Source organism: Amaranthus tricolor, chromosome 12 (genome assembly GCF_026212465.1).
Source record: "Amaranthus tricolor cultivar Red isolate AtriRed21 chromosome 12, ASM2621246v1, whole genome shotgun sequence".
Lineage (NCBI taxonomy): Eukaryota > Viridiplantae > Streptophyta > Magnoliopsida > Caryophyllales > Amaranthaceae > Amaranthus > Amaranthus tricolor.
This window is the reverse complement of record NC_080058.1, coordinates 16,631,564-16,644,063: the sequence shown is the minus strand read 5'-3', so window position 1 is coordinate 16,644,063 and position 12,500 is coordinate 16,631,564. Positions and strand designations below refer to the sequence as shown.

The 12,500-nt window shown below is 32.5% G+C and overlaps 1 protein-coding gene and 1 non-coding gene across 2 annotated transcripts in view; both read left to right on the top strand.

Moving 5' to 3' along the window:
• The window catches only part of LOC130797369 (U5 spliceosomal RNA), a 116-nt gene extending 99 nt beyond the window's left edge, over nucleotides 1-17 (top strand). The window contains exon 1 of the small nuclear RNA XR_009038838.1: nucleotides 1-17. This exon is cut by the window's left edge and continues 99 nt beyond it. This is a non-coding gene — a small nuclear RNA (U5 spliceosomal RNA).
• A 3,956-nt stretch (nucleotides 18-3,973) lies between these two features.
• On the top strand, nucleotides 3,974-5,437 carry LOC130797095 (uncharacterized). The gene is made up of 2 exons (XM_057659586.1): nucleotides 3,974-4,096; nucleotides 4,893-5,437. The coding sequence occupies exons 1-2, from the start codon at nucleotides 4,036-4,038 to the stop codon at nucleotides 5,156-5,158; spliced, it is 327 nt and encodes a 108-aa protein (XP_057515569.1). The 5' UTR covers nucleotides 3,974-4,035; the 3' UTR covers nucleotides 5,159-5,437.
• The last annotated feature ends 7,063 nt before the right edge of the window (nucleotides 5,438-12,500 follow it).

Here is a 12,500-nt window from a genome sequence, read left to right as displayed (position 1 = left end):
GCCTTTAATTAAGGTTAAATGGGTCAAATGACCTGAAATATATGAATTTAATGACCTAAAAAAAAAGTAGGTTAAATTGGTCATTAGTAGGTTGATCCGATCTGCTACAGATCAGGTCGGGGTTTCAATTTTTGACCCCTTAATTAAATGGGTCAGGTTCAAGTTAAGGGTTTATTGACCCATTTTTATATGATCCGAACCTGAAAATGACCCAACCCGACCTGTTTGATACCCCTATCTGCTATATTTGATAAAACAATCGGTAATTATTTCGATATTGACCCGATCAATAGTTATCCGTAACCGATAACTACTCGAAAAATAAAGCCCGAACCCGATCTGTACCCGAAAAAACCGAACCAATTAGTAATCGATGACAACCCGAGACCGATTGACACTCGACACGAACTTCAACCGACACCGAACTGATGCTAACCCGATAGCTTGAATAACCGATCTCTAACCGAACCGTGACTAACCGATTCGACCCGAGTGTGACCCGTTGTAACACACAGCCGAAAAATAACCGATCCGAAATGCAACCGAACCGAATAACACCCGTCCGAAACCGACCCGATCAACCGAATGAACACCTCTAGTAGTTATGAATGTCATAATAATCAAATATATGTTGTTATGTTGAAGATCAAGTTTAGTAAGCATATGAGTAGCTTTTGTTTTAACTATCACTTCTTTTCAAGGGTTAGTAAATATTTTTGATTAAAAATACTAATATTAGGTTATTTGATAAACTTAACACAAATTAAAGATAATTTGTATTATAGTTAGTTGATAATTTTTTGGTTATGTTAAAATTTTATAGATATAATTGTTCAAAATAACATTTGTATTAATTTAACAATAATATCTAAATTAATATTATATTTTTTATAAAATAGTTTTATAATCATGTGAATAGCATGGGTAAATACCTAATATGATTTTATTACAGAGATTCTATATACCTATTTTAGAATCTGATTTTTTTTATTGATTCGAAAATGTCATTAACTTATGAATTTGTTTTGGTGTTGAAACTTAAAAGTGTTAACATAGAAACTTGAAATACTTAAATATAAAGAGTTATCGATGACACCTATTGTAGTAACGAAAGTGTTTATGATCCAACCGGAGAATAGACTTCGAATCCTGCAATCAGAATGTTAGTGTTGATTGGGATGGTTACCTAGAAAGCCCCTCCAACAATTAAGTCAGTTCGAGAATAGACAATAATTATAATAACTGAATAAGATCAATAATAAGGGATTGTAGGATAAATTATGGAAAATTAAGTGATTAAATCTGGTAGTTCGAGTAATATAGGGTTGGTTGTAAATTTCAGTAGAGTAACAATAATAAATGTAACCTTAGGTCGAAGGGCATTTTGGTAATTTTACTTAAATACAAAAATAAATAAATATTACCTATAAAATAAATTTTATTTTAGCAAATGATATTGATTTCAATTATTACTACATATTCTTTAATTGCTAGCATCAAGTATATATATATTTTCAATTCAAAAACAATTATTATCAAATCTTATAAAGCTAAATTTGCTAAATTGATTCTAAATATTTGAAATAAATTCGAAGTACGTGATATAAAATAATGAATCTTAAACTAGAAGATCCATGAATCTATTCAATTTATAAAAAGATTTACAACCAAATAAACCAATTTAAATTAGGTCAAAATAAGCTCAATGTATTCATAGATATTTTTTTTTATCAATCGTATAAATTGAATAAGTACGTTAATTTTACTATCGCAATTTGGCAATAGTTTCAGCAACATAACGAATTCTGCATGGGCAACTTTAGGGTGTAAGGGTGCCCAATTGCACTGGTCTCTAAATTTAAAGGGCCTCATATAAAAAATAATATTAAAATAACATAATTTTAAGGTAAAGTAGCTAGTAAAGAATCAAATTCTATTGATTATATTTTTTCTCTATTTTTTTTAAATCTCTTTTTAAAGTAACTTTTTAATTTTTAAACATCTTCTCTTAAATTGTTTAATTTTTACTTATTAATTATACATCAATTCATAACCCACTTAATATATATTAAAAAAAATCATCTAGATTATTTCCAATTTGTTATTTATATCCGTAGTTATTTTTTTCATTGATCAATAAGTAATAAAAAATTGTTACTTGAACAAAAAAAAATGATTTTTTAATTGTTTGTTGTGGCATTATTTGAATTTTCCAATTGCTTACAAATTGCACCATTTGAAATTTGAAAATAAATGAATACATGTAATAGAGCAAATAATAGTAGCTGATTAGCTAATTATGAGTATCTCACTAACAATTTTGTAGATTACTTGAATTTCTATACTAGTTTAATAGTATTGTTGGTTGTGTGGATTGATTACATTGTAAAATTCGCACAATAAAAGTTATGTATAATTAGGTACATAATGACATGATTCTATTACATTAAAAAACTTCACTCAAAAAAAATTATTATAAGAATCTCATAATTTTATTTATCTTAATGTCTATATTCTTATGGATTTGTAAGTTAATGTTTTCAATTAATAATTCCTTTAAAATAAAATCATAAAGGATGTAATTTTTTTTATAACATAATCTTAAAATTTGTACTCCATCCGTTTTCTACTTTAGGAAAGAGAAATTTAATTTTAATTTTTGAAACATATATTGAAGACAAAATATATTTATGTGCGATTTCGTTAAATTCGTCTTGATGCAAAGAATTTTAATATATAATTTTTATAATTTTTTACAATATGTATTAAGAGATATCGACGCTCAAAATTTATTTTGAATATGTGCAAAAGTAAAGCAGATAGACAAAAAGAAACAGATATAATATTATTTTAAATTCTTTCTGTACAAAATATACATTAAAATCATTAATTAAATAAACTAATATTTTTTATTGTTCCATGTTTTATCTCAAAAGTGTTTAAATATTAATGTGTGCATATTGAAATTTCCTTCCTTAACTACTTTCACGCAGTACCTTTTTAAAAAGTAAAAAAGATAGAAAAAAAATTACGATTAAAAAACAATAAAAGCCTAATACTTTCATATTTATTTATTTTTATCCAATCATGCAGGTATGATGTTGTTATAAACATGTCAACGTGAATGTTACATTTTATCAAAAATATTAGAAGATGATAACGATAATATATAATTCTATATTTTTTTTGAAATATATATTTATATGTAATTCAGTACTTAAAATATTCGGCATATTGCACCAGTTCTTATACCAGGTTAAATAGTTTTGACAATAGGATTAACCTACTTCCTTTAGTTTTTTATAGTTGCTACACTTTTATTTTGCCCGATATTTAGTACAAGATTTTAATCTTTAATATCTTTAATTTCATATGAACCAAAAGCGCTTGTGGCTCAATGGATAGAGTATCTGCATGTAGAGCAGATGGTTTAGGGTTCGACCCCTACCGGGCGAAGGTATCACTTGAGGGGTCTTTTGACTCCGCGCATCTCTCTTTACACCCTCCTTGATGGTCCTTTACCTCATATATTACCTGTAATTTCATATGATAATATTAAGAAAGTATACATTAAGAATAATTAAATAAAATCTCACTTAACTATATTTTACAATGTATATGGAAATCAGTCGATAAACAGTAGTTGCTATATAAACTATAGCAATTAATAAAATTCAGAGAAAGTAGATTATACTATAAAAATTTTAGCCTCATATATGACATGCCAAAATATGGGAGGAGGATATTAGCTTATTAAGCACCTCAGAAAATAATTAAACCACCATTAATTGCACCTCACAAATTAACTAAGAAACAACATTTACTTTTTATAGTCTCCTTTTTTTTTTATTGAAACAAAATTAAGTTGTATAGTTCATGGCAATGCCTCTTTTAAAAAACATATGCTACTATTTATGGCAATAATAACACATTATTTCAATGCATGTTCACAACAAATATACAAGTACAACCCAATAAACAATATTATGAAATAAAAAAAACTGAGAAATTTGATTGTTATAATTTATCCTCACAATGAAAAGATTTGTAGTTCTCCCTACACTTTTGGCGTTCATTGTTCTCGTCAATATTCGGGGTTATTTCTTATTTCCTAGTCTTCTTTTAACGAGATAATCTTGTACGATTTTACTTGGTAATTTAGGAAATTAAGCAAATTTTGCAAAAACTATCGAATTACAATATTAAAAAATAAAAATTAAAGAAATAAAAATTAAAGAAAATATAATTTAGGGAAATTTCATGTAGTGATCTTGAATTTTTACCTCTTTTACAAAATTTTTTTTAAATTCACAGGGTGAGCTTTCAGCTTTTTCATGCGGTAGAAAATTATTAAATTTTTTGTTAAATTAAATATTTATTTTGACCGGATTTAAAAATATGTCGTCAATTAGGGTGATCACAATGTTTATTTTTTTCAAAAAATTGTTTTTAAATTAGGTAAAAATAGCATAAAATTAACAAAATAACTTCCCTATTATCTACCATCTGGAAGAGTTGTAACGTCAAGGTCATCACGTGGATTAGTTTTTGTCAACCACGTGGAAAAATAAAAAATTTAGGGTTATATAATTTTAAAAAAATTATGCTTTGAACTTTTAAATTTATTAAAATATGTACTAGTTGTTGGGATGATTTGTTCAATATCGACGTATTAAAGATGATGTTCACACCCTATAAGTCATTGAAGTCTCTCCTCTAGTTATACAGTTTTGCAATGATATATCCTTGTCTTATTGAGTGTATGCATCTAGTATCTTTTTCCGATAATACGTTAGCATTCACAATAAGTCCAACCTAACTTAATATTGGGAGTATAAGATAAATAACCTTATGAATTAGTAAGTCTTAATTTATTTATATGAAATGTGCAGGTACATTTGGAGATGAGACCTATTCAGATTTTTTACCTATTTGGGATTCTATAGAAGTTGGAGGTGCACCAGTTGGATCACCTGATCCGGTAGCATCACCTGACGGTGGCGACGTGTATCAGGAGAGAGGGGAGGAACCACCATGTATGCAGACGGACACTGCATGTAATGACGAACAGTGCACTGTTAATTGCCAAAAGCTTTATGGTCAAGATGGAGGATGTATGGTGGTTCCTGATAATAACATATGTTGTTGTGGTATTTAATACCCCTACCTCATTAGAATGTGGCCTTTGGTAGGTAGGTAAAACATAATGTTATTTCCCTTATTTTCTTATTGGGGAGACATGCATTTTCATAGTTTTTCCTCTTTTTGAAATAGTGATTCATAATTTACTTTTAATTTTTTTTGATCCAATGTTTACAATGAAAAAGTTTTTATTTTCCTTTGGGAGTTTATTGTATTATCAGTGGAAATTATGATATTTTATCAACTTAAATATATAGTATATATGTACTTTAAAGGTAGGGTCGACTATGTAGCATGATCCACATAAACGACGGTTTTGGGCCCCATTACTTTTAGGGCCTAGAATTTTTTTAATGTATACACATTATTATTACATATTAAAAAATATGTTATTTTTATTTAAAAGTGCAACACGCGTAAGCAATTTTATAACTCATGTCAATAATTTTAAAAAATAGTTTTTCATTACCTTGTTGGCATTTTCTTTTTTAGTGAAAATTATTGAATTTAGGTAGCTAATTATATGTAGAAATATTATTAATTTCTTGTATGTTATTGGTTATAATTGGGTTAAATACGCAAATCACCGTGTTGTTTTATTGACAAAAGATAAAAAAAAGTCACAAAGACATTGAAAACGTTTGCCAAAACCGTTATGATGCTAAGAACAAACAACAACGAACAAAACAAAGTTTGACAATGTAACTAAAAAGGACACAAAGATTTAAGGAGGTTCACCCAATGATGGCTACGTCCTCCGTGGTGTGTAGTTTCTGTTTATATTATATCAAAAGAATACAAACAACACTTCTTAATGAAGAATTACAATTGAGAAAGAGATAACAAACAAAAAAAGGCTATGTGTTTGGCTTAGGGGTTGTGTTTGATGTGTTTGATGTGTGAGTATGAGAGCCCTATTTATAGTACTAGGTACATGAAGATGAATAGCTCACTTGAATACATAGTTGATATTGAGTAATGAATACTATGAAATAACTCTAAGGATTTGAAAGGTCGAAAACAAGCATCCCATGCATATCAGAGAATCCGCTCGACCGGATCAGAGAGCTCGCTCGGTCTAGCGGCTCGGTCGAGCGAGTATCAGCCAAAACTGGGGCATTCTGTCTGACCGCTCGACCCACCAAAATGGCTCGCTCGGTCGAGCGAGTGGGTCGAGCGACCTTACAGATTCTTCTGTCAAAAACTTGATCGAGCATACATAAATCAAACCCGTTCATTTTCTTCATTAATCTTCATTAACACCCATAATTCTTCATGAATACTCCACACATAATTACACCCATTTAGTTACCATCATCCAAGAGTCACACTCATGAATTCAACCCTTTAATGTGCACTCAAGTCACACTACCATTCATAACAATCTCCACCTTGACTTGAGTTCACCCAAATCAAAACATTCATCAATCCACTTCATAAAAAACATACACAACTCAAAATGCCCAAGAGGGCATTATTTCAAGTAAGGAGCTAAACCTACCAAGTCAACACATAATTCAAACTTGGTAGTAGGTAATGACTTTGTCATCATGTCGGCCGGATTTTCCGTAGTGTCAATCTTCTTCAATAACACCCTTTTGTGCTCAACTTCATCCCGGATGAAATTATACTTAATATCAATGTGCTTGGACCTTCTATGAAATGTGTTTTGATTTCTAGCCAAATGAATTGCACTTTGACTATCACAATGCACACTTACCTCACACACCTTATTGCACATTTCACCAACAAGACCTTTAAGCCACTTTGCCTCTTTGAATGACTTGGCCACGGCTATGTACTCCGCTTCGGTTGTAGAGAGAGCAACCACATCTTGCAGTGATGATTGCCAACTTATTGCCGAACCACCCAAAGTAAACACGAACCCACTTGTGGACTTTCTATTATCTAGATCACCACCATAATCCGAGTCACAAAACTCGGTTAGCTTGCTTGTATTTTTCCCATACATGAGACAAACATTAGAAGTATCTTTCAAATACCTCAATAACCACTTTAACGCCTCCCAATGTCCCTTCCCCGGATTAGACATATATCTGCTCACCAAACTCACCGCATGAGTAATGTCGGGTCTAGAACATACCATAGCATACATAACGCTACCAACGGCACTAGTGTATGGAATTCTTACCATTTGCTCTTCTTCCGCCTTTGTTTGTGGACACAAATTCTTGGATAATTTGAAATGAGAAGCAAGAGGAGTAGACACACCTTTAGCATCATCCATAGAGAAACGTTGCACAACTTTCTCAACGTACTTCCTTTGACTAAGGTATAGGATACCCTTAGCCCGATCTCTCAAAATCTCCATCCCAACAATCTTCTTGGCTTCACCAAGATCTTTTATATCAAATTCACTTGAAAGCAACTCTTTCAAGTTCTTCACCTTAAACAAAGAACTACATGCTACTAGCATGTCATCAACATATAAGAGCAAATATAATAAAGAACCATCTTCAAACTTCTTAAAATAGACACAATTATCATAAGAACTTCTAATAAAATCATGTGAAATCATAAAGGAAACAAACCTTTTGTACCATTGCCTTGGAGATTGCTTCAACCCATACAATGACCTCTTCAATCTACACACATGATTCTCCTTACGGGCTACCTCAAAACCTTCCGGTTGCTTCATAAAGATTTCTTCTTCAAGCTCACCATGAAGAAAAGCCGTTTTTACATCCAATTGATGTAACTCCAAATCCTCCATCGCCACCAAAGCAAGCAATGCCCTTATAGAAGAGTGTTTCACCACCGGTGAGAAAACCTCATGAAAATCAACACCCTCAATTTGAGAGTATCCCTTTGCAACTACCCTTGCTTTGTAGATGGAAGGAATATCACTAGAAGGACCCTCCTTCCTCTTGAATATGCACTTGCACCCCACAATTTTCTTTTTCTTTGGTGCAACAACGATATCCCAAGTTCCATTCTTTGCAAGAGACTCCATCTCTTGCTTCATAGCAATCAACCACTTACTTGAGTCATTTCAGGCCATAGCCTCCTTATACGTACTTGGTTCATTTAACCCTTCGACTTTACTAGCAATGTTGAGAGCATAAACCACATAATCACACTCTTCAATATACCTCCTTGGAGCCACGATCTTCCTTCTTTGCCTAGTTGTGGACAAAGGAGGAGACCTTTGTTGAACATCATCATAATTTTTCTCATCATCAATATTAGAAGGTTGAACCTCCACTTGTGCATCATCATTTACATCATTATCAAAAGATTTTTCAACACTAGATACAAGCATGCTATTTTCATGAAAAGCGACATCTCTAAAAACAATTATTTTCTTTGATTCATTACACCACACCCTATACCTCTTTACACTCACTCCATATCCCACAAAAATTCCTCTTCTAGCCCTAGGTTCTAACTTACCATCATTTACATGAATATAAGTTGGACAACCAAAAATCCTAAGACTAGAATAGTTTACCGGAGTGTTGTACCACACTTCTTGTGGCGACTTGAATTTCAAGGCGGTATGAGGTGAACGGTTGACCAAATAACATGCGGTAGCCACCGCTTCGGCCCAAAATTGCTTCCCCAAATTAGCTTGTTTTAGCATGCATCTAGCCCTTTCCAACAATGTTTTATTCATCCTCTCCGCAACACCATTTTGTTAAGGACGACCTGCACAAGTTCTATGTCTAACAATACCTTCATTAGAACAATATTTGAGAAACTTATTATCAACAAATTCAAGACCATTGTCGGTTCTTAAGGTCTTGATGCTCCTACCGGTTTTCTTTTCAATCATCTTCTTCCATTCCAAGAAGACATCAAACACTTCATTTTTATGTTTTATAAAATAACACCAAACTTTCCTAGAGAAATCATCAATAAAGGTCAACATGTAACTACAACCACTAAGGGAGGGCATTCGAGAAGGCCCCCACAAATCGGAATGGACATAATCTAAAATTCCCTTAGTGTTGTGAACGGCGGGTTTGAAACTAACTCTCTTGTGTTTCCCATAAACACAATGTTCACAAAAACCAAGGTTCCCAAATTTCTTCCCATCAAATAAACCTTGTTTAAAGAGTTCAAACATATCCCTTTCGCCCATGTGACCAAGCCTCAAATGCCAAAGTTTGGTGTCATGATCGGACATTGTGTTTGTGGATACATTTGCCGAGCCAAGAATGGTTGAACCTTGAAGAGCATACAAACTCCCATTCAACCTACCCTTCATCACAACTAGTGAGCCTTTAGCAATTTTCATAACTCCACCTTCACAAGTGATTCTACACCCGATCTTATCTAGAGTACCCAAAGACAAAAGATTCTTTTTCAACCCCGGGACATACCTTACATCGGTTAAGTTCCTCACAATCCCATCAAAAATTTTTACTCTAATGCTCCCAACCCCAACAACCTTACAAGTAGTGTTGTTTCCCATGGTAACATTTCCCCCATCAACACTTTCAAAAGTATGGAAGAAAGTTTTATTGGGAGTCATGTGAAATGTGCACCCCGAGTCAAGAATCCACTCATTATTATCTTTGTACTCATGAGTGGCAACTAAAACATCACCATCATCACTATCATTCACATAACTAGCATTGGCATTACTAGTTCCTTCCCTAGCCTCCTCTTCATTTTTCTTTTTTAACTTCCAACAATCCTTCTTGATGTGGCCCTTAAGCTTGCAATAATTACAAGTTTTATTTTTATTTGGCCTAATGGACTTGGACCTCCCTTTACCCTTGTTTCCACTCCCACTAGTGGAACCTTTCTCTTGTGACCTCCCTCTCACAAACAACCCATCACTAGCATTGCTTTGTGACTTTTTTGATAATTGTGAATCAATAAGGTCCCTTTGTGTTAAGGCACTCTTCACATCATCACTACTCAAATTATCTCTACCATAAAGTAGAGTTTCTCTAAAATTTTTATAAGAAGGGGGTAGAGAACATAAAAGAAAAATTGCCAAGTCTTCATCATCAAGATTGACATCAATGTTTTGTAAATCCATAACAATGGAATAAAACTCATCTAAGTGAGGTTTCAAAGGTTTACCTTCCTCCAAGCATAAATCGTAGAGTCTACTTTTCAAAAGTAGCCTATTGGTAACACTCTTGGCCATGTAGAGTGATTCCAACTTCTCCCATATACTCTTGGTTGTTGTTTCTTTAACAACCTCTCTTAGAACTTCATTGGAAAGGCATAATTGAATTGCCGATAATGCCTTAGTGTCTATCTCTTCCCATCTCGATGCGGAAATTCCTTCCGGCATCTTATCTACACCATCAATGGCCTTATGCACACCATTTTGGATCAATATGGCTCTCATTTTGACTTGCCATAAGCCAAAATTTACATTTCTATCAAACTTCTCAATGTCGAGCTTCATTGTAGTCATGATTCTCAAATGATAATTTCTTAAAACACCGTAAAAACAACTTGGCTCTGATACCAATTGAAAACGTTTGCCAAAACCGTTACGATGCTAAGAACAAACAACAACGAACAAAACAAAGTTTGACAATGTAACTAAAAAGGACACAAAGATTTAAGGAGGTTCATCCAATGATGGCTACGTCCTCCGTGGTGTGTAGTTTCTGTTTATATTATATCAAAAGAATACAAACAACACTTCTTAATGAAGAATTACAATTGAGAAAGAGATAACAAACAAAAAAAGGCTATGTGTTTGACTTAGGGGTTGTGTTTGATGTGTGAGTATGAGAGCCCTATTTATAGTACTAGGTACATGAAGATGAATAGCTCACTTGAATACATAGTTGATATTGAGTAATGAATACTATGAAATAACTCTAAGGATTTGAAAGGTCGAAAACAAGCATCCCATGCATATCAGAGAATCCGCTCGACCGGATCAGAGAGCTCGCTCGGTCGAGCGGCTCGGTCGAGTGAGTATCAGCCAAAACTGGGGCATTCTGTCTGACCGCTCGACCCACCAAAATGGCTCGCTCGGTCGAGCGAGTGGGGCGAGCGACCTTACAGATTCTTCTGTCAAAAACTTGATCGAGCATACATAAATCAAACCCTTTCATTTTCTTCATTAATCTTCATTAACACCCATAATTCTTCATGAATACTCCACACATAATTACACCCATTTAGTTACCATCATCCAAGAGTCACACTCATGAATTTAACCCTTTAATGTGCACTCAAGTCACACACTACCATTCATAACAGACATGTTTTATAAAATGATACAAGTATATTTGTATTTTCGTTTTTGCTCAACCCCTGAAATATCTTAAGCGACCTTGTTCAATGATATACAACTTAAAAATCTGACTATGATATTTCTTCTTTTCCTTTATTTTTTAATGTTCTCTGAGAAAAGAGCTTTAGCATAAATGTTGTAATCAAAAAGGAAAAATGAATAATGTATTTCTTTGGGAGATATTTAGTTGCACGCCTTGATGAAACTTGACTGATATATTATGGGACAAAATTTTGAACTCTTCACATTTTAGTTATAAAAACAATAACTTTACTATAGCGACAAATACTATTATATGATTATTAAAGTTGCCACTACATAAATATTATATTCAAAAAGTTCGGAAGGTAACGCCGCCTCTTACCTTAATAAAGTTTGCCACTTGTTACAGGATAAAAAATATTTTGTTAGTAAAAATTTCTACACTAAACCAGTGTTTAATGCAACCTTATTTAGGCATTGAAACAAAAAACATAAAGGGCCTTTTCTTTTACCTTTGTCACATATATTTTCTTTTTACTTTAAAATCTCACTAAAAAAACACTTTAAAAAACACTCATTTCAATACAAAATAGTTGCTGCCTAGATTATTAAACATGCGATTTTGGACGAATACATGATGCAGTTTTTGGGCTAATATATGCTACGATTTTGACCCTAAACACTTGTAATAGCAGCAAATAGACCAATATAATAGGTTATATGCTCTGGTTCCCAAAGAGTATATGCTCTGGTTCCTGAAGAACCATTACATTTAATGTGAGGAAGATAACTTTTTTTTCACTAGTGTATAAACACAAACAAGCTCTTATCATCTCTATTTGTTGCAAGTTTATGAACTTAAAAACTTTATAAACACATTATTCATTTTATTATACTTCATCCTTACCACTTTGGAGCATTCTTGCATGATATTCTAATTTCAAGTTTATAAACTTTGTTTTATACAACTTATGCTAAAAAAAGTGCATATAAAAAGATTTTTGTATTAAATCTTTTTCATAAAATAAGTGTGTTATATAAATATATTTTATGACTAAAAAGAGGAAAATAATCACTTGTATAAATCTATAAAAATTAGCCTTAATAGAAAGTAAGAAGATGATTACACAAACTTATA

What these genes read in the sequence shown, in the direction of transcription:
- LOC130797095 (XM_057659586.1), top strand. Translation starts at nt 4,036, where the DNA reads ATGAAAAGATTTGTAGTTCTCCCTACACTTTTGGCGTTCATTGTTCTC. An exon ending in TGTTCTCGTCAATATTCGGG is followed by an intron (nt 4,097 to 4,892) that starts GTTATTTCTTAT and finishes TGAAATGTGCAG; the next exon opens with GTACATTTGGAGATGAGACC.